This window comes from Lissotriton helveticus, chromosome 1_1 (genome assembly GCF_964261635.1).
Source record: "Lissotriton helveticus chromosome 1_1, aLisHel1.1, whole genome shotgun sequence".
Classification (NCBI taxonomy): Eukaryota; Metazoa; Chordata; class Amphibia; order Caudata; family Salamandridae; genus Lissotriton; species Lissotriton helveticus.
The window spans coordinates 1,818,050,884-1,818,078,591 of record NC_136057.1 but is presented as its reverse complement, the minus strand read 5'-3'; the positions used below and the strand labels follow the sequence as shown (position 1 = coordinate 1,818,078,591).

At 48.2% G+C, this 27,708-nt stretch overlaps 1 protein-coding gene across 1 annotated transcript in view; it reads right to left on the bottom strand.

The window, feature by feature from the left end:
- KIF14 (kinesin family member 14) overlaps positions 1–27,708 on the bottom strand; it is a 606,238-nt gene that overhangs the window by 482,106 nt on the left and 96,424 nt on the right. Inside the window, exons 8-10 of the mRNA XM_078641003.1 lie at positions 26,414–26,521; positions 25,933–26,049; positions 11,530–11,648 (exon numbers count right to left, since the gene is read on the bottom strand). Of these exons, the coding sequence (XP_078497129.1) occupies positions 11,530–11,648; positions 25,933–26,049; positions 26,414–26,521 (344 nt within the window). The remainder of the gene's footprint in view (positions 1–11,529; positions 11,649–25,932; positions 26,050–26,413; positions 26,522–27,708) is intronic.

The window sequence follows — 27,708 nt, the reverse complement described above, 5'->3', positions numbered from 1 at the left end:
GTTTGCCAGGCTTAAACCTTCCTTTTTTAGGTTTAAAGTATTTTATTCATGACAACATGTAAGGACAAACAAACATTTCACGAGAATGTAGCAGGGCGGAAAAGCAAGTGTCCAAAAGTACCGTTAATGAATAGCCATCCGTTAACTCCGCCTGCGCTATGATAGAAGGCTCTAGTTGCCTCAACATGTTATGACATTACCCATGAAACCCCCCCACCCAACATGCCCCCCCAACACCCGAACTCCCATCCCCCCCTCCCAATTCCACCCCCGTCCAGTGCACAGTCCCCGAGTTCAACATACATCAGCGCTACAATACGAAGGAGAGAAACTCACAGGAAGATTAAGGGGCAGACTCCACCTGGGCTGGAAGCCTCAGAAGGCGGAGATATTTGGGACAGGTAAGTTCCTTAAATTCAGTAAGCAATAGGGAGTGAAATGGCTATCAGAGCTCCCTAAACTGGTCCACATCACCCGCCACCGTGAGGGACAGCTTCTCCATACCCAACACCTGCCACAACCTGTGGAGCCAGCCAGTGATAGACGGGACTGTAGCAGTGTGCCAATGAATCAGAATGTTCTGAACCGCGGAGCCCAGAGCTATAGCTATTTGTCTTCCTCTGCGGGAGCGAAGGGGATACATCAGATCATTCGGAAGTCCCAGCAGGGTATAGGCAGGGAAACGTGGCAGTTCAATTTCAAAAGCAGAATCAATTTCATCCAACACTTCCTTCCAGTAAAGTTCTAGGAGCGGGCAATCCCACAGTACATGCGTAAGAGTACCCTTATGTCCACACCCCCGCCAACAAGCATCCGCTTTACTACGGTCAAACTCATGCACTCGTTCCGGTGTGTAATACCAATAGGTAGAGATTTTAGTCAAGGTATCAGTGAGTCCCATGTGGTAGGCTGAGTGCCGCGCTCTATAGGCTATGTGTTCCCATTCCTTAGGGCTCAGCGTCCTCCCTAGCTCCCTCTCCCAACGCTCTCTCCCAGGGTGATAAAAGTGTGTTGCCGGGGGCTGCAGCAGCTTGTACAAGTCAGTAATCAGTTTGGAGTCCGAAGTCCGTGTCATGAGCCAGTGCTCATAAGGGAAAAAAGGCCGATCGGCCGTCTCTCGTACTTGCGGGTGGAGGGCCCAGTGGCGGGCCTGCATGTAATGAAGTCGCTCCGTTTCTGGAAGTGAGAACTCCTGGCGAAGTTGGGGAAAAGGAACCACCCCGTCTGGGCCATAAAGATGACACAAGGCTCTGCACCCCGCCTGTTGCCACCTCGCAAACGCTCCTCTTTCCATCCCCGGGGTAAAGTCTGGATTGTCCACCAGCGGAGTAAGCGGTGACGGGAACGTGGTGAGGTCACGTAGAACGCTCGTAGCATCCCACACCCGCAGTGGCACCCTCATAACAAAAGAGGCATAGAGATTTTTGGGCCGATGTGGGCGACGCAGGAAGGGGATTTCCTGCAGCGGTCTCCCAGCCACCACCTGATCCTGGAAGAGCCAATGCTTATCAGACTCCCACCTACTCCATTCCACCAGGAAACGCAGCTGTGCTGCCTGGAAGTATTTGCGGAAGTCTGGGATACCCAGTCCACCCGCTTCCGGGGCCAGCAGCGAGAGGGCCCTACGCAATCTAGGCTTCTTCCCCTGCCAGACAAACCGAGAAACGTCGGCCTGTAATTGCGAGATCTATCCTCCGGGCGGTTGGAGCGGCAAGGCCCGAAAGAGGTATAACACCTGAGGTAGAATCGTCATTTTAACAGCAGCTATCCTGCCAAGCCAGGAAAAAGCGCCTCGATTCCATCGGCCCAGTTCCTCCTTGATCTTGGCCCCCAGGGTTCGATAGTTCGTCGACACCATCGCCGCCACGGTAGGTGCAATCTGGATGCCCAAATAGGGCACTGCTTTCGAGGACCATAACATGGGAAACCACTGCTGCAAACAGGCCCTAGTGACCGGGTCAAGGGAGATATCCAGCGCTACCGATTTACCCATGTTCATCCGAAATCCAGACACCGCGCCAAAAGAGGATAGTTCCTCCATGCATGCCGGGAGAGCCACGGCGGGCTTGTCAATAGACAATATAACATCATCAGCGTAAAGGCTAACAGCGTGTGTGAAGGCCCCCATCCGGATGCCTGTCACTCGCGGGTTATCTCGCACCCGCTGGGCAAAAGGCTCCATGTAGAGCGCGAAAAGCAAAGGTGAAAGCGGGCAACCCTGCCTGGTGCCCCGTTCAATGTCGAAGGAGGCAGAAGCGTGCCCATTAACGCGGACCACCGCCGATGGACGAACGTAGCAGTTAAGGATCATGGTGCGGAATTTCTCACCTATACCCGCTTTCATGAGCACCCGCTCCAGGTAAGGCCAGTGGACTCGGTCAAACGCTTTCTCTGCGTCCACCGCCAACATCATTCGCTCCCCCGGAACCCGAGAGGCCTTCTCCAGCAAATGAACAATTCGTTTCGTATTGTCCACTGTCTGCCGCCCCGGGACAAAACCCGCCTGGTCAGGATCGATAAGGCCGGGCAGATGGAGAGCTAGTCTAGCAGCAAGTATCCCCGTATACAGTTTTAAATCAATATTCAGAAGGGAGATCGGCCGGTAGGATCCACATTGCCTCGGGTCCTTACCTGGCTTAGGGATAACCGAGATCGAGGCCCTGAGCAGATCAGGTGGAATGGCCCCTGCCTCCGCAAAGGAGTTGAAGAGGCGCGTCAGGATGGGTGCCAGCGTCATGCAAAATGTTTTATAATACAGCGCAATGTAGCCGTCTGGGCCCGGTGCCTTTCCGTGCTTGAGTCGGGCAATGGCAGAAACTACTTCTTCGATCCTAATGTCCCTGTCCAGATAGTCCGCCTGCACAGGGTCCAGAGAGGGAAGTGTGATCGAGGCCAGATAAGTGTCCATCGCCTCCTCATCCGGAGGATCCCCGGTATAGAGGTCTTTGTAAAAGCCCCGAAAGATTGCAGCTATCCGCTCGTCTTCAGTTTCCGGCATGCCCATCGGGCCAGAGATCTCCTTGACCAGCTGGCTCTGCCGCGCCACACGGAGCCTATTTGCCAACAACTTGCCACAGCGGTCCCCTCCAGTATAAAAGGCGTGTCGCAACCGCAAAGCGGCGTACTCCGCCCGGTCGAGGTCCAGGGCCGCCAGGAGCTTCCTGGCTTCCTTGAGCTGCCGCCAAATTCGGGGGGCCCCGGTTCTGCGATGGATCTGTTCCAGTTCCCTAACACGATCTGTGAGTTCATCTCTCTTGGCCTGCCGCTCCCTATTGTCCGCCGAGGAAATCGCTATAAATTCCCCTCTGATGACTGCCTTCAAAGCCGCCCATTGCGTGGCCCGACTAGTGTCTGCATTATCGTTATGGGATTGAAATTCCTGAATCGACTTTTCAATGCGAGCCACCACGTCTGCCCTATGCAGCAGCGTATCCCGAAGGCGCCACGTCCGTGGGCGGAGCGCCGTCGGGGGCATAGTTAACAGGACCTCGACCGGGGCATGGTCCGAGAGGGAGATCACACCCATTGCAGATCCAGATGCTAACGCTTTCACTGGGGAGGTAACCAACAGGTGATCTAACCGTGCGTACGTTTTGTGGGCATGAGAATAGTACGAGTAGTCCCTATCCGTCGGATGCAAATGTCGCCATATATCAAGTAGGTCCACCTCGTCCAGCTGAGCCTTACGGTCCGCCGAGAGTTCTCCAACCTGAGGGGAGCGTTGCGCCGACCTATCCAGCGCAGAGTCGAAGACAATATTGAAGTCTCCCCCGAGTATGACATGTCGATCCTGGGAAGATGTGACCTCCTCGATCGCCGCCTGAAGAAAGCGGTCCTGACGGTCATTAGGACTATAGAGGGACCCTATCGTGAAGAAGAGACCCCCAATTCGAAATCGATTAGCCAGTAACCTACCCTTTTGTTCAGCAAATTTGTGGAGAACATCCCCCTGGAAACGCCGCGCCACCAGAATCGCCACCCCAGCTGTTTTAGTGGTGCATGAGGAAAAGAATTGTGAGGGGAACTTGTGTGAGCGGAGTCTATGAGTGTCCTGTGACAGTAGGTGCGTCTCCTGGAGGAGACAGATATCTGCCTGTGTGTTCTCTAAAAGTGAAAGGACGGCCCGCCTCTTCACGGGATTATTCAGACCCCGGACATTCAGGGTCACTACCTTACAAGTGGTTGGAGGCATGAGTGGTGTTGTAGTAGAAAGCAACAAGGACCCACCGCAAAAACAGGAGGACAAGAGCGTCATTCAGCCCGTGGTGCAGCAGAGTACCATGCATAGAATATTGACACAAAAAGCAAACAGTTCCAGGCAAACCATAAAGCAGGCCACCTAACCAGCAGCTCACCGCCCTCAAGAAACTTCCGGTAACCCCTCCCTCTTCTCCCCAACATCCATGCCAAGCAGAGAGGCAGATCGCCCCGTTGAAGCCATAGCCAATCAGAAGCAGATCAAAAAGCACAGACAAAGTCAAAATGACCAGGAACCCCCGTGTGCACTGGACGACCCTCCCTCCCCATCCCAAACCCCCAGACCCCATCCCCCACTCTGTTCCCCAACTCCCCTTGCCCCCCCCAACTGTTCCCCGTCCTCCCCACCCACCCTCTCGCTTCCAGCCCCCTCCCGCAACTGGGACCGGATCAACAACTTTAAACACCCCCCTCTCTACCCCCCCAAAAACTTGTAGACCCATTGTCCCAGTCCGGTCCTTATCGGACAAGCCCGCGGAAAGTCAGAAAAAGTGGACGTCCAGCCACCTCGCACCCCCCATTCCCCCCACCCCCCCAGACCCTCAACCCTGCAGCTCCATCACAGCGATGTCGATCTCCCCCCGGAGTTCACTTATGCTGTCAGCGCCACCCCAGTTGCAGTATCAGCTCCAGTTCCATCCTGTACTGCTGCATCCGACTCCGCTCGGGCCATAGGAGAGTCCGGCCGCGACAAGGAAGCAGATGATCGCTGGCCGGGGACTGTCTGCCAACCGTCTCTAGTAATACGGCTCCGGTGCGGTGTGTGAGCTCCGTCCTCAGTGGCTGTGATCCCCAGCACTCCACACGTGTCCTGAAGAGAACGCAACTGGTGCAAGGTTCCGTTCCACCTGAAAATGAGCCGGAAGGTATGTCCCCAGGAATATTGAGTGCCATGTTCCCTGAGAAAGTCAGTCGCAATTTTAAAAGCTTTGCGTTTTTGCAGAGTAGATGCGGCCAGGTCCTGATAGAGAGCTATCCGGTGGCCTCTGAATTCCAGGGAGGGTCTCCTCCGGGCTTCCCTCAGTATCCGCTCCTTCAAGGGATAGTCTGGCAGAAAAGCCAAGATGTCAGGAGGAGGCGCTGAATTTCGGCGTTGCAGACCTACCCTGTGCGCCCTGTCAATCCGAATGGCAAAGTCAGCCGGTTCCCCCAGCACCTCTCTGAACAGCTCCCCGAGGTAGGTCGCCACATCTTCCCCCTCTTCCCGGGACGGCACGCCCCGGACGCGGATGTTGTTTCTCCTGGAGCGATTCTCAAGGTCCTCTGTGTGCGTCTGCAGGTCAAGGTGCTGTTCCCGGAGTCGGATGACCTCCTGTTGCAACTGTGTAATTTCTTCGTCCCTAGCGCGGCCCGCTTCTTCCACCGTGGACACTCTGTCACCGAGACCGCCCACCTCCCTCCGTATCTCACGGACTTCACCTGCGACCTCCTGCTTAAGCGTCTGAAATTCGTCCCTCAAGGAGCTGAAGAGGGACTCTAGGAAGGACCTCGTAACTGGGGGTTCTCCTCCACTCGCTCCTTGGGCACCGCTCGAGTGGGGTGGGGATGGGTGACCTCGGTCCTGTCTTGCAGTGCTCCGGTTCAGCATCTCTGGCAGTGTGCGGTCCCCCTTCCGGGTCCCCTTGTTGTTCGACATGTTGGCTCTCGAGGTGCTCTCCTGAAAATCCAACAGCCCAATCCCAGGTGCAACTTCGGAAGCACGCTGCCGGACTCCCACCAGTGGTCCGCTTCCTCGACGATAGACCACCCTCCCGGGCCTCCAGCACCAATCCGCCCGGCTCTGCTCTCTTCTCTCACTGCACAAGCCTCGCGGCCTCGGGCTCGGCGTCACTCACGGCACCGAGGGATCGCCCTTCAAGCTAGGCCACAGCAGACCCTCAGGGGCCACGTGGGGGTTGCAGTAGTGTCCGGGCGGTTCTTCCCGTCTCCCACGGTCAGGCCCAGAATGCCACCAGGGATCCCCTTGAGGAAGGGGTCTGTCCCAGTTCTACCCCGGTGGCCAAGTGCAAAGGCGGGCAGAAACACAGAAGCCCAACTCCCGGTCCCCGGCGGCCTCGAGGGGCGATGGCCGCCACAGTCCTCTCCGTTGTTCCCCAGCTGCCTGACTCACCACAGGGTTCCGCTTCCGCCCAGGAGTGCCGCTCCGTGCTCTGCAATGTCTACCGGGGGGCCGGGGGGCCACTGCTGTGCAGCGTCTCTGAGGCCTGGAGCGCAGGCCGAAGCCACGGCCTCGCGTAGCAGGAGGCTCCAGGTCCGGCACCTCTCTTTCTGTACCCCTGCTCCAGCCAGTCCACGCCCCGACGGGGTGTCGCAAGACCAGGCAGGTCCGTCCGGGTCCGGTAGGCAGGGTCCACAGTGCTCGTCGACCCGCCTAGGGGCCGTCAAAGTGGTCGAGGCCTATGACCAGGCCCAAGCCCCGGCCTCGCGTGATGTCCGACGCCGGCCTGGCGTCGGAGTCTCTATGGCTCCTGGTCCGGCAGCCCAGGCCCCCGGCCCCTGCTGCAATGAGAGGCCCAAGAAGCCGGTGCAAGCGGGCAGGGTCAGCGACGCTGCAGCAATCACCCGGCCGACGTCTATGGCCGGGCAGGGCCCGTTTCTTTACCAGGCCGTATGCTGGGCCTCGCTCGCTCTCCGCAACGGCGCCCCGTCCGGCGTCCGCCCAGTACCCCAAGGGGGGTCCGGTGATCTCCCAGATGCTCCTCCGGTGCAGCGGGCCCCCGCTCTGTGCAATGCAGCGTCCCGGGGGGAGGATTAGCGCATGTACAGCAGGATTAGGGTCCAGGGATGGCGGAGCTCACCGAGAGTGCGACTACTCAGCCCGCCATCTTGGCCACGCCCCAAACCTTCCTTTTTTAATACATATAACTCACCTCCAGAGTAGGCCTTAGACAGCCCCAAGGTCAAGTTGCAGTGTGTTAAAAAAGATGGACATGTACTTTTAAGTTTTACATATCCTGGTAGTGAAAAACAAATACATTTGTTTTTCACCACTGCAAGGCCTATCTCTCCCATAGGATATAATTGGAGTTGCCTTCACATTTCAGAAGTGTAATTTCCAAATAGGAATAGATAATTGGTTCACGTTTGGCATCTCTGGAATACTAACTTAAAAAAATTACACTTGTAGAAAGTTGTAATTTTCATGCCCAAGCCGTTTGGTGCCTGCAGCCTGTCTCTGGTCAGGCATCAAGGCCTGTGACGGTTGCTTGGCGGCCTTCTTTTCCACCCCAACTACGTTCTCTACTGATGAGGGAAGATATCCCGAAACCCGGGCCATGTCTCGGGTCTAGAGATCTTCACACCAACAAGTACTTACTTGCACCTACTGAGGTGAACCACTTATGAACTATACATACCAGAATCCTTAGGGGCGATCTGGAGGAGGGGCTAGCGGTGTGCGATCCATTGCGGTTGATTCTGTCTCTGGTCACATGGCTGGGTGTAGTTGCCAGTTGGCCTTTTGTATTCCTCCTAGTAAGTCACACACAATGGGTTAGATGTGGCTAGATGGGCCATCACAGACAGGATGGGAGAGAGTAGTTGGGCCCAGCTTCCCTTACACCTGAATTAACAGTGTTCTGTCTCCACACAAAGGGCTACATACCAACTGTGGTTTATCTGGAGCCAAGGCAGAGAAGGTAGGGCATTGGTGCATTTCAAAGGCATGCCTCGAGAAACTTCTTCCCACTTCAAAGGCACTACTGTGCATAAAATAAGGACTTCAGACGCCACCACTTCAGTACACTTCTGGACCTGGGAATACTCTGCCAAGAAGGACTGCAGTGCTGCTGAAAGGACTGTCACTCTGCTTGACAGACATTCTGAAGGAGCTGCTGCCCTGTTGTGCTGCCAGCTGCTATCTTGCAAGGGGAGGAAGAATTGGACATGCGACCCATCTTGAACCCAGATCCCTGGAAGGACTCAAAGGGCTAGTGTGCTAGCCTACTGATCTAAGCCTCATGACCACCAAGTAGTGCCCCTCAGTTCCTGGACCAGTGGTGTCACTCAATTGGCTCTTAAATTAAGCTTTTGGTCTCTTTGCAACTGCAAACGGGACGGTTCCCACAAGAATAGCACTGCTCGCACCAAAAATCAGCGTGAGCCAGCGCCAGCACATCTCTTTGCACCATAGATCGCCGCAGAGGACCACCAACGTGAGGCTCCAGCCCACCCGTCAGTCAAATGCAGCCGGCTCCTCGCGCCACATCGACCACTGCCAGCGACACTCTTCTTGCTCCCTGTGGCCCTCTCAAATGCAAAAGGGACTCTTGGCACATAACTTGAGAAAGTAAATCTTCAGGACTGATCTGCGACAGTATCTGACCAACACTCCATTGCGGTCAGCCTAAACTTTTTAATCTGATCTGACCCGGTCCAGCGTGACCAGATAGCCGTAGTTGGCACTTTCTGCTTTTAGGCGCTATATTGCAATTTATAGTTTAAAAAAAATCATAACTCCAGTTTTACTGATTAGAATTTTGTCATTTTGCTCTTGTTTTATTTAATAAATTAGGCTCCATTTTTTAGGTCTCGGCCTGCGAAAGACTGCGCACATGCGCAGTCGAGCTGGTGAGATTTAATGCTGTAGGGAGTTTCACTAGCAAGGTTAAGCCCCACCCCGCTTTTCCATTGGCTGGCGTCACCGTTCATGCAAAACAGTGGCCAGGCCAGCCATTGAAGAAGAGGTCCTAGTGACGTCGTTCTTTCTTTTTTAGCCCCATCCTTTTCAGATTGGGTTCCTTGACTTCTTGCTGGCGTAAAAAGGTTTCTTATCTTCTTTATGGGTCCAGATGGCCCTATAAAGAAGATAAGGAACCTTTTACCACAGCAGTAAGTCTTGCCGAGCCCATCTGAAAAGGACGGGGCTAAAAGAGAAACTCTGTGTAATGCCACGCTCCTGACCTCATTGCGTCATTAGGGGTGAAATGCTGCTAACACACAAAGTCCAAAAGTCCGGTTTCCATAAATTCACTATTTTAGTCAAGTTGCCTGATTCCCCTACACACCGTGATTCTCCATTCAAACCTGACACTCATTCATTGGCACTGCTGCAAGGTGCCTAAGATTCGGACCTGCAGAGCACACCCAGCGGTGAGAGGCTACCTCAGTGCGCTGTACTTTGTTGCGAGCTCAGCTCTGTGTGCCTGCTGGTTGGTATCAAGAGAGCTCGCTTTCTTACGACCCCTTGAAGTAGAACACCAGGCCCCAGGCACACAGTGAGGTTCAGCGCCTGTGGGGGTGCACAGCAGCTGTTTCCGTTTCTATTACTGTGTGCTGCTGTGGGTTTGTGTTTAGTGAAAGTGAGTGTGCCAAGCCCTGCAGGGGTTGGGCGGGTGCTCGCGTCCAGCTGTGCTTTCTCCAGCAGGTACCGGGGCAGGGAGGTCTGACACGGGCTCCCTGGGGCACAGGGATGAGCTGGTCTCCGGCCAATGGCTGGCAGGGAGGAGGGCGCAGGAGGGGAGAGGGCGAGCCTTCGGACTGACTGCCCGTCCCACCTTCCCTCACTCTCAGATGCACCATCTTTCTCTCCGTGTCCTAAACACAGGCAGCAGAGGTGGGACCTTCTCTGGCTAAGAGACGGGCAGCCCTCCTCTGAGCATCCTCCCGCATCTGGTACCCTCACCCTCCGAGAGACAGGCAAGTATCCTCACAGTCATTAGAACTTAACAGTTATAATGGTTAACAAAAGAGTGACACACAAACATTGAAGACCTACATTGTAAAGATGTACTGCTAGAATAAGTTATACAAGTGTATATATACCAATCATGAAGTACAACAGTTGGCATCCAGGTGTAAGTAATTGTACAAACGTTACAAAAAAGGGTTAATGGATTGAATGCCGACAGCAACAAAACAATCAGATTAATTTTTGTTGATATAACCTGAAAATAGAAAAATGAGCCACGAAGACAGAGAAAAGACTGGGCATCAGAAATTGCTTTCAAGAGTCTGAATTAATTGGAGAGTGCACGATGCAAAACCAGCTGCATCATCAACTAAGACATCACGACCAGCACCCCCGCCTATCTGGCTGACAAGTTTAGCATCTCTGGAGGCTCTTGGCAGGCTCGCAGACAGGACACTAACAGAGTGGATAAGTGCTGGAACAAATAAATGAGGCAAGAGGGCTTCTCCATTTATGCACCCAGGATATGGACAGTCTATGTTATTCAAATTAGCAATACGCTAAAGACCCACGTCTTTAAAGAACATCACATTGTGACACAGTAAATGTTTCACATCCCCTCTAAGAATTCAGCTCCCCAACTTAAAATTCACAAATAAAAGTGTATAAGTACAGGAGAAGTTCTACAACTCTGCCTAAACGTACTTTTTCGAATCCACATAACAGGAGTAATAGTACACCTTCAAAGCCATGCACAAGTTTTTAGGTGTACTATTGGACTCATCAAGTAATCTTTTTTTAGGTTGCCTATTTCACTGTGTGGAGATGTATATAGTGTATAATTCTGCAGAGGAGGAATAGTAGTCAAATGTACAAACACTTTTTTTTCTTTGTCCAATGGAAAAAAAATTTCTCTAAGGTGACATTCTTTGTCCCACAACTGCACCAAATCTTGGGTTGATCCGTTCCCATTCCCGTCAATAAAGGGCACATACTCCAGTCTTTAGCTGGAGAAAGTGTCTGACCATTTCCTAGGTGGGAAGGGGTCGCACCTCAGTTTAAGAAAGCCCCTCAGACGTATGGTTGTGGGTATTCACAAACCTAGAAAGCAAGGCACACCTCGATCCTTCGTTCTCCTACCCCTTGCCTCCGCTTTACAACTACAGATGTATTTACACTCATGCCTGTCAGAATCAGCTTGTGTATTTGTGACCGGTGTAAACGAAGGTTTTTCGGTTGTAAAGTTACGTTTGCAGCCAAAAACACAACTGTTAATTGGGCCCTTTGATTAAATCTCTGTCTTTGACCCTATACAGAGCTCGGATATCCTACACATACTACAGACATACATATGTTTACAGCCCACATACCTCATAAGTAAACCTCTACACTGGTTTGTTCTGCATTATATACCCAAGTAGTTTGGCAGTTTAGATGGCATCACAAAACACCATCCTTCAATCGTGGGCTATAATTAAAAAAAATAATTGGTGCAACTGAAGAAAGTCAAGATTGTGACCGCCCAAATCTGCTCAATGAAAGCCCAGTATTCGATGAGTGTAGAGAAACATAATAGCCACACATGGCTGCACATATTAATCTGCCATTTATTATTATTAAACCACTCCACCGTATGAACTTACCAGGTAAGGACAGAGTCACGGTAAGGGATAAAAGCCCTCTTCTTCAAATGTGTGCTCTCCGACAATGCAGAAATAACCTTCCCCAGCGTGAAAAGGGATTTATTGATGCTCATGCCTTCCTATACAAAAGAGCATAAGAAAGAATATCCACAAATAAATGCATTCTTTGTGGAAATCCAGTAACATTTGCAAACACACTCAAGTCCTCTGTAGCATATAAAAACAAAGTGCCTACATCGTAGTGGCTCATGACAACCAGCTAAAGATTTCAACAGCAAAAGAGCACATACAAACTTTGAATTTGCTTTTTAAAGAGCTCTCAATAGTTCGTATATATGCACCTAATATAAAAAAAGGAGATTTACCTTTCTTGCACACGCAACAACCACTTATAATTGCCAGTTTACACATGCTATCAGTCTGGGGTTGGAACTTTAACAGTGATCCTAACAGGATGGTGTAGAGAGCTCTATTCAGCTTCCCAACACACATACGGCAAGAGCATCAGCTGCACTGGAAGACTAGTTCCAACACGGGTGACAAAGGATTTTTGGAGTGTGGTGCATCCAGGGCTCTCAGAGCACACATACTATTCACACATACACAAGCTGAACTGAAGGTTAGATTTGCTGCTGCATTCTGAACAACTTCAGGGTACCACAGGCAAGTAGAACACTTAAGTCAGAACGGTCTCTGATCACTCGCTGGTGAGGGCAGAGGTCAAGTGAGGGACAACCCCCTAATCCTGAGCTAGAAATGAAGGCTTTACGAGTTAGAATATCGGGTATTCAGGTTAACAGTATCGACCCGCATACACTAACAATTTGAAGTGAATGAAGCCTCAACAGAAAAATCCCACGATGAATGGGAGCCCGACTGCTTGTCAGCATTTCTGATGAGTAGAGAATCAGAGACCAGGCAGATAAAAGCACTAAGGACCACAGAGGGACATATAGTAAACACTAAAGAACAAATAAAAGAGGCAAATGTATGTGATTAGAGAGCTCTTGTTGAAAATGTTCAGAAGGTAAGGTTTAAATAATGGACTCCAATGCAAGCCAGATACCTTTGGTCCCCGTTAGACACTGATGAAATTGAGCTGCCTTCAAGGATTTGGCCTCAGGTAAAACACCAGATGGGATGGACTTCCTGTGGAGCTCTAGTCCCCGTAAAGTGTGGCATTGGTGCCTAAATTAATGGAATTTTAGGAATTTTATGAGGTAGTATATAAGAGAAGAGTGCTCTTGCAGTCCGCCAGAGACACTCACTGCCACAAGCCTAAACTAGGAAAGGATCTTTTGGTGCTTAAATCCTACTGCTCTCTTTCAAAGCTCATGCACTACGAGGAGTGTTCTTGCAGTCCGCCAGAGACACTCACTGCCACAAGCCTAAACTAGGAAATGATCTTTTGGTGCTTAAATCCTACTGCTCTCTTTCAAAGCTCATGCACTACAAGGAGTGTTCTTGCAGTCTGCCAGAGACACTCACTGCCACAAGCCTACACTAGGAAAGGATCTTTTGGTGCTTAAATCCTACTACCTCTTTCAAAGCTCATGCACTACAAGGAGTGTTCTTGCAGTCCGCCAGAGACACTCACTGCCACAAGCCTAAACTAGGAAATGATCTTTTGGTGCTTAAATCCTACTGCTCTCTTTCAAAGCTCATGCACTACAAGGAGTGTTCTTGCAGTCCGCCAGAGACACTCACTGCCACAAGCCTAAACTAGGAAATGATCTTTTGGTGCTTAAATCCTACTGCTCTCTTTCAAAGCTCATGCACTACAAGGAGTGTTCTTGCAGTCCGCCAGAGACACTCACTGCCACAAGCCTAAACTAGGAAATGATCTTTTGGTGCTTAAATCCTACTGCTCTCTTTCAAAGCTCATGCACTACAAGGAGTGTTCTTGCAGTCCGCCAGAGACACTCACTGCCACAAGCCTAAACTAGGAAATGATCTTTTGGTGCTTAAATCCTACTGCTCTCTTTCAAAGCTCATGCACTACAAGGAGTGTTCTTGCAGTCCGCCAGAGACACTCACTGCCACAAGCCTAAACTAGGAAATGATCTTTTGGTGCTTAAATCCTACTGCTCTCTTTCAAAGCTCATGCACTACAAGGAGTGTTCTTGCAGTCCGCCAGAGACACTCACTGCCACAAGCCTAAACTAGGAAATGATCTTTTGGTGCTTAAATCCTACTGCTCTCTTTCAAAGCTCATGCACTACAAGGAGTGTTCTTGCAGTCCGCCAGAGACACTCACTGCCACAAGCCTAAACTAGGAAAGGATCTTTTGGTGCTTAAATCCTACTGCTCTCTTTCAAAGCTCATGCACTACAAGGAGTGTTCTTGCAGTCCGCCAGAGACACTCACTGCCACAAGCCTACACTAGGAAATGATCTTTTGGTGCTTAAATCCTACTGCTCTCTTTCAAAGCTCATGCACTACAAGGAGTGTTCTTGCAGTCCGCCAAAGACACTCACTGCCACAAGCCTACACTAGGAAATGATCTTTTGGTGCTTAAATCCTACTGCTCTCTTTCAAAGCTCATGCACTACAAGGAGTGTTCTTGCAGTCCGCCAGAGACACTCACTGCCACAAGCCTAAACTAGGAAAGGATCTTTTGGTGCTTAAATCCTACTGCTCTCTTTCAAAGCTCATGCACTACAAGGAGTGTTCTTGCAGTCCGCCAGAGACACTCACTGCCACAAGCCTAAACTAGGAAATGATCTTTTGGTGCTTAAATCCTACTGCTCTCTTTCAAAGCTCATGCACTACAAGGAGTGTTCTTGCAGTCCGCCAGAGACACTCACTGCCACAAGCCTAAACTAGGAAATGATCTTTTGGTGCTTAAATCCTACTGCTCTCTTTCAAAGCTCATGCACTACAAGGAGTGTTCTTGCAGTCCGCCAGAGACACTCACTGCCACAAGCCTAAACTAGGAAAGGATCTTTTGGTGCTTAAATCCTACTGCTCTCTTTCAAAGCTCATGCACTACAAGGAGTGTTCTTGCAGTCCGCCAGAGACACTCACTGCCACAAGCCTAAACTAGGAAATGATCTTTTGGTGCTTAAATCCTACTACCTCTTTCAAAGCTCATACACTACGAGGAGTGTTCTTGCTGTCCGCCAGAGACACTCACTGCCACAAGCCTACACTAGGAAATGATCTTTTGGTGCTTAAATCCTACTACCTCTTTCAAAGCTCATGCACTACGAGGAGTGTTCTTGCAGTCCGCCAGAGACACTCACTGCCACAAGCCTAAACTAGGAAATGATCTTTTGGTGCTTAAATCCTACTGCTCTCTTTCAAAGCTCATGCACTACAAGGAGTGTTCTTGCAGTCCGCCAGAGACACTCACTGCCACAAGCCTAAACTAGGAAAGGATCTTTTGGTGCTTAAATCCTACTGCTCTCTTTCAAAGCTCATGCACTACAAGGAGTGTTCTTGCAGTCCGCCAGAGACACTCACTGCCACAAGCCTAAACTAGGAAAGGATCTTTTGGTGCTTAAATCCTACTGCTCTCTTTCAAAGCTCATGCACTACAAGGAGTGTTCTTGCAGTCCGCCAGAGACACTCACTGCCACAAGCCTAAACTAGGAAAGGATCTTTTGGTGCTTAAATCCTACTGCTCTCTTTCAAAGCTCATGCACTACAAGGAGTGTTCTTGCAGTCCGCCAGAGACACTCACTGCCACAAGCCTAAACTAGGAAAGGATCTTTTGGTGCTTAAATCCTACTGCTCTCTTTCAAAGCTCATGCACTACAAGGAGTGTTCTTGCAGTCCGCCAGAGACACTCACTGCCACAAGCCTAAACTAGGAAAGGATCTTTTGGTGCTTAAATCCTACTGCTCTCTTTCAAAGCTCATGCACTACGAGGAGTGTTCTTGCAGTCCGCCAGAGACACTCACTGCCACAAGCCTAAACTAGGAAAGGATCTTTTGGTGCTTAAATCCTACTGCTCTCTTTCAAAGCTCATGCACTACGAGGAGTGTTCTTGCAGTCCGCCAGAGACACTCACTGCCACAAGCCTACACTAGGAAATGATCTTTTGGTGCTTAAATCCTACTGCTCTCTTTCAAAGCTCATGCACTACGAGGAGTGTTCTTGCAGTCCGCCAGAGACACTCACTGCCACAAGCCTACACTAGGAAATGATCTTTTGGTGCTTAAATCCTACTGCTCTCTTTCAAAGCTCATGCACTACGAGGAGTGTTCTTGCAGTCCGCCAGAGACACTCACTGCCACAAGCCTAAACTAGGAAAGGATCTTTTGGTGCTTAAATCCTACTGCTCTCTTTCAAAGCTCATGCACTACAAGGAGTGTTCTTGCAGTCCGCCAGAGACACTCACTGCCACAAGCCTAAACTAGGAAATGATCTTTTGGTGCTTAAATCCTACTGCTCTCTTTCAAAGCTCATGCACTACAAGGAGTGTTCTTGCAGTCCGCCAGAGACACTCACTGCCACAAGCCTAAACTAGGAAATGATCTTTTGGTGCTTAAATCCTACTGCTCTCTTTCAAAGCTCATGCACTACAATGAGTGTTCTTGCAGTCCGCCAGAGACACTCACTGCCACAAGCCTAAACTAGGAAATGATCTTTTGGTGCTTAAATCCTACTGCTCTCTTTCAAAGCTCATGCACTACAAGGAGTGTTCTTGCAGTCCGCCAGAGACACTCACTGCCACAAGCCTAAACTAGGAAATGATCTTTTGGTGCTTAAATCCTACTGCTCTCTTTCAAAGCTCATGCACTACAAGGAGTGTTCTTGCAGTCCGCCAGAGACACTCACTGCCACAAGCCTAAACTAGGAAATGATCTTTTGGTGCTTAAATCCTACTGCTCTCTTTCAAAGCTCATGCACTACAAGGAGTGTTCTTGCAGTCCGCCAGAGACACTCACTGCCACAAGCCTAAACTAGGAAATGATCTTTTGGTGCTTAAATCCTACTGCTCTCTTTCAAAGCTCATGCACTACAAGGAGTGTTCTTGCAGTCCGCCAGAGACACTCACTGCCACAAGCCTAAACTAGGAAAGGATCTTTTGGTGCTTAAATCCTACTGCTCTCTTTCAAAGCTCATGCACTACAAGGAGTGTTCTTGCAGTCCGCCAGAGACACTCACTGCCACAAGCCTAAACTAGGAAAGGATCTTTTGGTGCTTAAATCCTACTGCTCTCTTTCAAAGCTCATGCACTACAAGGAGTGTTCTTGCAGTCCGCCAGAGACACTCACTGCCACAAGCCTAAACTAGGAAAGGATCTTTTGGTGCTTAAATCCTACTGCTCTCTTTCAAAGCTCATGCACTACAAGGAGTGTTCTTGCAGTCCGCCAGAGACACTCACTGCCACAAGCCTAAACTAGGAAAGGATCTTTTGGTGCTTAAATCCTACTGCTCTCTTTCAAAGCTCATGCACTACAAGGAGTGTTCTTGCAGTCCGCCAGAGACACTCACTGCCACAAGCCTAAACTAGGAAAGGATCTTTTGGTGCTTAAATCCTACTGCTCTCTTTCAAAGCTCATGCACTACGAGGAGTGTTCTTGCAGTCCGCCAGAGACACTCACTGCCACAAGCCTAAACTAGGAAAGGATCTTTTGGTGCTTAAATCCTACTGCTCTCTTTCAAAGCTCATGCACTACGAGGAGTGTTCTTGCAGTCCGCCAGAGACACTCACTGCCACAAGCCTACACTAGGAAATGATCTTTTGGTGCTTAAATCCTACTGCTCTCTTTCAAAGCTCATGCACTACGAGGAGTGTTCTTGCAGTCCGCCAGAGACACTCACTGCCACAAGCCTACACTAGGAAATGATCTTTTGGTGCTTAAATCCTACTGCTCTCTTTCAAAGCTCATGCACTACGAGGAGTGTTCTTGCAGTCCGCCAGAGACACTCACTGCCACAAGCCTAAACTAGGAAAGGATCTTTTGGTGCTTAAATCCTACTGCTCTCTTTCAAAGCTCATGCACTACAAGGAGTGTTCTTGCAGTCCGCCAGAGACACTCACTGCCACAAGCCTAAACTAGGAAATGATCTTTTGGTGCTTAAATCCTACTGCTCTCTTTCAAAGCTCATGCACTACAAGGAGTGTTCTTGTAGTCCGCCAGAGACACTCACTGCCACAAGCCTAAACTAGGAAATGATCTTTTGGTGCTTAAATCCTACTGCTCTCTTTCAAAGCTCATGCACTACAAGGAGTGTTCTTGCAGTCCGCCAGAGACACTCACTGCCACAAGCCTAAACTAGGAAATGATCTTTTGGTGCTTAAATCCTACTGCTCTCTTTCAAAGCTCATGCACTACAAGGAGTGTTCTTGCAGTCCGCCAGAGACACTCACTGCCACAAGCCTAAACTAGGAAATGATCTTTTGGTGCTTAAATCCTACTGCTCTCTTTCAAAGCTCATGCACTACAAGGAGTGTTCTTGCAGTCCGCCAGAGACACTCACTGCCACAAGCCTAAACTAGGAAATGATCTTTTGGTGCTTAAATCCTACTGCTCTCTTTCAAAGCTCATGCACTACAAGGAGTGTTCTTGCAGTCCGCCAGAGACACTCACTGCCACAAGCCTAAACTAGGAAATGATCTTTTGGTGCTTAAATCCTACTGCTCTCTTTCAAAGCTCATGCACTACAAGGAGTGTTCTTGCAGTCCGCCAGAGACACTCACTGCCACAAGCCTAAACTAGGAAAGGATCTTTTGGTGCTTAAATCCTACTGCTCTCTTTCAAAGCTCATGCACTACGAGGAGTGTTCTTGCAGTCCGCCAAAGACACTCACTGCCACAAGCCTACACTAGGAAATGATCTTTTGGTGCTTAAATCCTACTGCTCTCTTTCAAAGCTCATGCACTACGAGGAGTGTTCTTGCAGTCCGCCAGAGACACTCACTGCCACAAGCCTAAACTAGGAAATGATCTTTTGGTGCTTAAATCCTACTGCTCTCTTTCAAAGCTCATGCACTACAAGGAGTGTTCTTGCAGTCCGCCAGAGACACTCACTGCCACAAGCCTACACTAGGAAATGATCTTTTGGTGCTTAAATCCTACTACCTCTTTCAAAGCTCATGCACTACGAGGAGTGTTCTTGCAGTCCGCCAGAGACACTCACTGCCACAAGCCTAAACTAGGAAATGATCTTTTGGTGCTTAAATCCTACTGCTCTCTTTCAAAGCTCATGCACTACAAGGAGTGTTCTTGCAGTCCGCCAGAGACACTCACTGCCACAAGCCTAAACTAGGAAATGATCTTTTGGTGCTTAAATCCTACTGCTCTCTTTCAAAGCTCATGCACTACAAGGAGTGTTCTTGCAGTCCGCCAGAGACACTCACTGCCACAAGCCTAAACTAGGAAATGATCTTTTGGTGCTTAAATCCTACTGCTCTCTTTCAAAGCTCATGCACTACGAGGAGTGTTCTTGCAGTCCGCCAGAGACACTCACTGCCACAAGCCTAAACTAGGAAATGATCTTTTGGTGCTTAAATCCTACTGCTCTCTTTCAAAGCTCATGCACTACAAGGAGTGTTCTTGCAGTCCGCCAGAGACACTCACTGCCACAAGCCTAAACTAGGAAATGATCTTTTGGTGCTTAAATCCTACTGCTCTCTTTCAAAGCTCATGCACTACAAGGAGTGTTCTTGCAGTCCGCCAGAGACACTCACTGCCACAAGCCTAAACTAGGAAATGATCTTTTGGTGCTTAAATCCTACTGCTCTCTTTCAAAGCTCATGCACTACAAGGAGAGTTCTTGCAGTCCGCCAGAGACACTCACTGCCACAAGCCTAAACTAGGAAATGATCTTTTGGTGCTTAAATCCTACTGCTCTCTTTCAAAGCTCATGCACTACAAGGAGTGTTCTTGCAGTCCGCCAGAGACACTCACTGCCACAAGCCTAAACTAGGAAATGATCTTTTGGTGCTTAAATCCTACTGCTCTCTTTCAAAGCTCATGCACTACAAGGAGTGTTCTTGCAGTCCGCCAGAGACACTCACTGCCACAAGCCTAAACTAGGAAATGATCTTTTGGTGCTTAAATCCTACTGCTCTCTTTCAAAGCTCATGCACTACAAGGAGTGTTCTTGCAGTCCGCCAGAGACACTCACTGCCACAAGCCTAAACTAGGAAATGATCTTTTGGTGCTTAAATCCTACTGCTCTCTTTGAAAGCTCATGCACTACAAGGAGTGTTCTTGCAGTCCGCCAGAGACACTCACTGCCACAAGCCTAAACTAGGAAATGATCTTTTGGTGCTTAAATCCTACTGCTCTCTTTCAAAGCTCATGCACTACAAGGAGTGTTCTTGCAGTCCGCCAGAGACACTCACTGCCACAAGCCTAAACTAGGAAATGATATTTTGGTGCTTAAACCCACTGCTCTCTTTCAAAGCTCATGCACTACAAGGAGTGTTCTTGCAGTCCGCCAGAGACACTCACTGCCACAAGCCTAAACTAGGAAATGATCTTTTGGTGCTTAAATCCTACTGCTCTCTTTCAAAGCTCATGCACTACAAGGAGTGTTCTTGCAGTCCGCCAGAGACACTCACTGCCACAAGCCTAAACTAGGAAATGATCTTTTGGTGCTTAAATCCTACTGCTCTCTTTCAAAGCTCATGCACTACAAGGAGTGTTCTTGCAGTCCGCCAGAGACACTCACTGCCACAAGCCTAAACTAGGAAATGATCTTTTGGTGCTTAAATCCTACTGCTCTCTTTCAAAGCTCATGCACTACAAGGAGTGTTCTTGCAGTCCGCCAGAGACACTCACTGCCACAAGCCTAAACTAGGAAATGATCTTTTGGTGCTTAAATCCTACTGCTCTCTTTCAAAGCTCATGCACTACAAGGAGTGTTCTTGCAGTCCGCCAGAGACACTCACTGCCACAAGCCTAAACTAGGAAATGATCTTTTGGTGCTTAAATCCTACTGCTCTCTTTCAAAGCTCATGCACTACAAGGAGTGTTCTTGCAGTCCGCCAGAGACACTCACTGCCACAAGCCTAAACTAGGAAATGATCTTTTGGTGCTTAAATCCTACTGCTCTCTTTCAAAGCTCATGCACTACAAGGAGTGTTCTTGCAGTCCGCCAGAGACACTCACTGCCACAAGCCTAAACTAGGAAATGATCTTTTGGTGCTTAAATCCTACTGCTCTCTTTCAAAGCTCATGCACTACAAGGAGAGTTCTTGCAGTCCGCCAGAGACACTCACTGCCACAAGCCTAAACTAGGAAATGATCTTTTGGTGCTTAAATCCTACTGCTCTCTTTCAAAGCTCATGCACTACAAGGAGTGTTCTTGCAGTCCGCCAGAGACACTCACTGCCACAAGCCTAAACTAGGAAATGATCTTTTGGTGCTTAAATCCTACTGCTCTCTTTCAAAGCTCATGCACTACAAGGAGTGTTCTTGCAGTCCGCCAGAGACACTCACTGCCACAAGCCTAAACTAGGAAATGATCTTTTGGTGCTTAAATCCTACTGCTCTCTTTCAAAGCTCATGCACTACAAGGAGTGTTCTTGCAGTCCGCCAGAGACACTCACTGCCACAAGCCTAAACTAGGAAATGATCTTTTGGTGCTTAAATCCTACTGCTCTCTTTGAAAGCTCATGCACTACAAGGAGTGTTCTTGCAGTCCGCCAGAGACACTCACTGCCACAAGCCTAAACTAGGAAATGATCTTTTGGTGCTTAAATCCTACTGCTCTCTTTCAAAGCTCATGCACTACAAGGAGTGTTCTTGCAGTCCGCCAGAGACACTCACTGCCACAAGCCTAAACTAGGAAATGATCTTTTGGTGCTTAAACCCACTGCTCTCTTTCAAAGCTCATGCACTACAAGGAGTGTTCTTGCAGTCCGCCAGAGACACTCACTGCCACAAGCCTAAACTAGGAAATGATCTTTTGGTGCTTAAATCCTACTGCTCTCTTTCAAAGCTCATGCACTACAAGGAGTGTTCTTGCAGTCCGCCAGAGACACTCACTGCCACAAGCCTAAACTAGGAAATGATCTTTTGGTGCTTAAATCCTACTGCTCTCTTTCAAAGCTCATGCACTACAAGGAGTGTTCTTGCAGTCCGCCAGAGACACTCACTGCCACAAGCCTAAACTAGGAAATGATCTTTTGGTGCTTAAATCCTACTGCTCTCTTTCAAAGCTCATGCACTACAAGGAGTGTTCTTGCAGTCCGCCAGAGACACTCACTGCCACAAGCCTAAACTAGGAAATGATCTTTTGGTGCTTAAATCCTACTGCTCTCTTTCAAAGCTCATGCACTACAAGGAGTGTTCTTGCAGTCCGCCAGAGACACTCACTGCCACAAGCCTAAACTAGGAAATGATCTTTTGGTGCTTAAATCCTACTGCTCTCTTTCAAAGCTCATGCACTACAAGGAGTGCTCTTGCAGTCCGCCAGAGACACTCACTGCCACAAGCCTAAACTAGGAAATGATCTTTTGGTGCTTAAATCCTACTGCTCTCTTTCAAAGCTCATGCACTACAAGGAGTGTTCTTGCAGTCCGCCAGAGACACTCACTGCCACAAGCCTAAACTAGGAAATGATCTTTTGGTGCTTAAATCCTACTGCTCTCTTTCAAAGCTCATGCACTACAAGATGTTGGCATAGATCATAATCAACAGGACCCTTGCTGGTTGATCTGGTCCTAAGCAAATTGGCTTTATTCCTAACAGCCATGAACATTAGACACTGTTGCTACGTCATGGCAAAATGTCCCAAGACACAACAAATACCCACAGTGGTGAAGGCCTTCAACACCCTCTGTTAGGATTATTTTTTCAGATTCTTGGAGGAGATGGTAATTGGGACGCAATCCTTAAGTGGATCTAACTCAACCACTCTCAGATAACAGCCTCTATTAAGACAGGCATGACCATCTCAGAAGCATGGCCAACCAAACGAGAGAGGTGATAGGAGTGCCTGCTTTATCCACGACTGTGCGCCTTAGGGAAGTTACATAGAAGTGAAACTCAGACATGGGGCATAAGGATTGGCCTGTACATGCATATTACTTCACTATATGCGGATGATGTCCTATGAATATATAGTGCAAGTACTAAAATATGTTAGAGTTTGAAGTTCTATTAGGCTTAAAGGTAAATTACACAAAGTCCTCCATATGTGCCGCACAACATCTTGATCAGACCCATTCTGATAAGCTATTGGGATCCCATTTATAATCGGAGGAGGCACCTTCAAATATTTCAGTATTCAAAAATATGATGAGGATGACGCCCCTCAATGTTGGAAACAGAGTTCTCACTTTCAAGAATTAGGGTCAATTGTGTTGTGGAATAAACGCACTCTTTCTTGGTGAAAGGAAGAATTATAGTGGCTAAAAATTATACTCCTTCCAAGAATACTTTATGACTTCGCTACTATGCCAGTGAGACTGGAAACAAGTATATCTGGGGGTATAAACAGCATGAAAATATATTTGATATGGGAATGCCGCAGACATAAATGTTTGCGGATTGAACTGCAGCTGTCTGTGACAGAGGAGGGACTCTGGGCACCGAACCTAGAGCTACACTACCAGGCTTTGCAACTTTAGTGGGGAGCTTGCTGGACGTCAGATGATGCTGCTGCAAACTTATATCACCGGATGGGCCGTGTGAGCGAAAGAAGATACACTTTTTTGTCTACTAGAGACCTTTGACAAACATGTTAAACATTCTAGACTGATGACAGTTGCATGATATTGTTTAACCACAATGTTGGCCCACACAAAATCTAAAGTCTCCTTTTTCTCAGATATGCCCATTTGATCTCTCCAAATTATGTGCAGCTTGGCTAAGAGAATAAACATGTGAGCCTGGGAGGCTGGAGAAGTAGCCACATTGGTTGACCGACTTGAGAATAGCAAATTCCACATGATCCAGAGCCTCACACAGAAGTATCTAATAATTGTGGGACAATTTCTCTCCTTCAATGCACTGCTCCAATTGATACTAAAACATGGAGTACAAACACAAAGGCCCTGCAACGCACACAGTTCTACACACATTATTAGTTATGGGTAACTCATGCACAAAAGCAACAATAATCTACAAAAGGCTGGTTGACATGACTAAATTGCTAAGGATGACAGAGAAAATTGGGGGGATAATGTTGGCAAATATATAAATAATAATGAATGGCATAGGCTTCTATCATACCTCAAAACTGTAACTAGAAAAACAAGGTTTAGGCTTGTGCAATTTAAGGTACTGCGTTGCAGGTATTTACTTCCCAATAAACTACATAACATGTTCCTGTCACTTCTGATAGGAGCCCTAGATGCTAGACATGTAACAATGACTTACGTCTGCACATGCTTTAGGCCTGTTCAATACTGACAACTTACTGATCAAACATGTTTGACTGTGTAAGGGAAGTAAAAGACATTCAGCTGGAATTGAGCCCTACAGAATCCCTCCTTGGCCTCTTCCCCAGGGACAAGCAGTGTAAAATGGAATGTAAAATTGCAGACTATGCATTGCTGTTGGCTAAAAAGCAGACAGCAGTGTTATGGAAAAGCGATCATGCCCCACCGCTAGTTAAGTGGGAAAAAGTACTCTACCAAAGTGTGAAAGCGAAGGTCACGGTATTAACCACTATGCTAAGTAGAGGGAACTCGCAACATATAATCAATGAGTTGGATACGTACCTAACTGAATTAGCTATTATAGACTATAACCTCACCCGTATGAAGGCCTCATGATATCCCACACAAGAGAAGGATAAAACACGTGTGTGTGTGAATAATATTCTTTCTTTGTTGTAGGTAGCAAATTCATGCTGGCCAAATGCAGACACACACAATGTTGAGTACTGTGGCTGAAAACTGTATTTGAAATATAAATGCTGGAATTACCCTTTCATAAATATCTAAGATGTACTGTAATGTATCAAAAGGGGGTGGTGATGGACAGAGTATCTGAATTAAGCAGAACACTCCTACCCAGTCAAAAGATCAGGGCTTGATCCATCACCGTTTTTTAGCTCACTGCACCATCCCAGTTCAGAACCTGGCTACATGCAAATTAGTCTGACCCTGGCCCAGTGCATCATGGGAACAGGGCAGACAAAACTACCAAGCCAATTCTTTACTGGAATGGAAACAAGCTTCCGGGGACCGGTTTCTGGCATTACAGCCGTCTTCGGCCCGGCTTGCTTGAATCCTGATGGTGCAGTGAGCAAGGGACTCACATCTGAGCATACCCTTCCACACTTGTGGTGGCCAAAATGATTCAAAAGGGGGTGGTGATGGACAGAGTATCTGAATTAAGCAGAACACTCCTACCCAGTCAAAAGATCAGGGCTTGATCCATCACCGTTTTTTAGCTCACTGCACCATCCCAGTTCAGAACCTGGCTACATGCAAATTAGTCTGACCCTGGCCCAGTGCATCATGGGAACAGGGCAGACCAAACTACCAAGCCAATTCTTTACTGGAAAGGAAACAAGCTTCCGGGGACCGGTTTCTGGCATTACAGTCGTCTTCGGCCCGGCTTGCTTGAATCCTGATGGTGCAGTGAGCAAGGGACTCACATCTGAGCATACCCTTCCACACTTGTGGTGGCCAAAACGATTCAAAAAGGGGGTGGTGCTGGACAGAGTATCTGAATTAAGCAGAACACTCCTACCCAGTCAAAAGATCAGGGCTTGATCCATCACCGTTTTTTAGCTCACTGCACCATCCCAGTTCAGAACCTGGCTACATGCAAATTAGTCTGACCCTGGCCCAGTGCATCACGGGAACAGGGCAGACCAAACTACCAAGCCAATTCTTTACTGGAAAGGAAACAAGCTTCCCGGGACCGGTTTCTGGCATTACAGCCGTCTTCGGCCCGGCTTGCTTGAATCCTGATGGTGCAGTGAGCAAGGGACTCACATCTGAGCATACCCTTCCACACTTGTGGTGGCCAAAACGATTCAAAAGGGGGTGGTGATGGACAGAGTATCTGAATTAAGCAGAACACTCCTACCCAGTCAAAAGATCAGGGCTTGATCCATCACCGTACTGTAATGTATGACACGCCCTAATTGGAATATTCGTTAATGGATGATTTCATAAAATGTATTTTAAAAGATTGGCACTGGTTATGTTTTTCTCAGCTGACCAATTTAATGGCAGGAGTTAAACATGTTACTTTAAGGGAAATTCAGTGTTTTTTTTTAAAGATATGATATTTGTTTTATGAGGAAAGGACACCAAAACCTACCATAAACTTTTTATTCAGTGTATATAATAATAAACCACTTGTAAAACTCACAGGCGTGCCATTATGTCACACAAAAGGCAAATATTAGTCATAAATTAGTGGTCTTTTTAACCTGCTCTCTACCCATGCAATATGACCCCCCCCCCTTGTGTACAGTTTGTTAGAATTTCCTGCATCATACCCATGAAACCTGATAAAAAGAATATAATTACCTTCAATCTGTCACCAGTGGTTTGCGCTGAAGAACAGCGTTCACTGCCAGCCAAGTCCACTAAATTAATCCGGCTTGTAATTCTATGATCGTGCTCCTCTTCTTCCACAAACTCAGTCTAAAGCATAAATATCAGATAAACCATGATGTAAAATTAGACAAGTGTAGAGCAATGATTGACTTCAGGCTAAAAAAAAGAAAAAAGAAAACTAACCTTATCTGTGACGGAAAGTCCCAGTGGGAAAACCAGTAAAGATCCATGGACAACTTCTACCACTACACTATACCCCTGAATGTCAATGGCTTAAACCCCATTGCAGAAAACAGTCAAGTAGACACAATGACTACTTTTCATGAGAAACTGTTGTCACGCTGCCTCCTTCCTCTAAAATAGGCGTAAAATGACAGGCACACCCAAATAATGTTGAAAAAAAACCTTTCCAACACATAATTCCACTGATAAAACATAGGGAAAGCAGTACCTTTGTTTGTGTCATCACAATTGTACAAACGGAATGGGATCGAGAGCTCTTGTCGTTCATACCAGTGGCAGCCGTTGCTCTCTGCTTATTTCCCAATTCCAGCCAACTCTTACAAAAAAAAAGAAAGCAAACAGAATAATCAACTGCAGTTCACATTTTCCTACAACCACATTTAAAAAGTAGTTCTTAAAGAATTCATTTAACTGGCAATTTGAAGAAATATGTTCACATATTTAAATATGGAATTGCAACTTACATTGTTCAAATGACAGATTCTCTAATAAACATAAATGTACTGTAGATGTAATCACTTTTGTAGATGTTTCAAGGTTACTTAGGGCCTTATTAGGATGTTGTACCAACCGTCACTGATCGGTCCCACATCCAAGTCATCGGTCTGCAGATTACGATGCAAACGGTCGGAGCAATGTCGTGGGTGGGAACAACTGCCGCATCCGATAATATCAAGGATCCTGTCGGGGCATCGGTCAGAGGCCTAATCCCAACAATGGCGGCTGTGGGGATTAGGAGGTCCCTTTCCGACCGCCTTTCCATAGCAGCCTTTCTGACATGGAATGGCTGTCTCAAAGTGACTTTGGGGGCCCCTAGAAGAGCCTCTGTCCCCCCTAGGCCCCTGCTGAGTGGCCTTGGGGTCACATGTGGTGCCCCCCCCAAACATCTATGCACTGTCTGGTCCCGCTAAGGGCTGCCATATTGGAGGTATACATGAGCAGCAGCCTTGCTGCATCTGGCAGTGAGAGACAGGAGCTGCAGAACTGGCAAGGAAAAACGGTGGAGCCGCACATGTCAGGAGGACTTGGCCAAAGGTGGAGGACTGTGGTAGGATCATACTAAGGAGGTGAGCTCAATGTAGAACACAGCCAGTCGACTAAACCTGGATCAAATGTGGATGTGTGCCACTCCAACCAGCTTGACCAGGAGCAGCAGGAGGCAGGGAGCAGAGGTTAAGGCTAACCAGCAATTAAAAATCATACAGCTGCATGTGCTTTAATTGCAAGCCAGCCTCACTCACTGCGTTGTTCTACTGTAGGATGTGCAGTGCAGGTGGGCCCTGCAGATTCAAAAAAAAGCACCTGGCGTGAGCAGTATCCACGGCATCATGCATTTGCTAGTAAGACTGCACAGCTGTAATGCAATCATTTGAGACAGAGGAGGCAGGTGACAGTTGCACGAGCAGGTCTCTTTCATAGTCACCAGAAGCCACACAAGAATTCAATTCAATTCAATTCAAAAATTTATATAGCGCGCTACATACCCAGAGGGTCTCAAGGCGC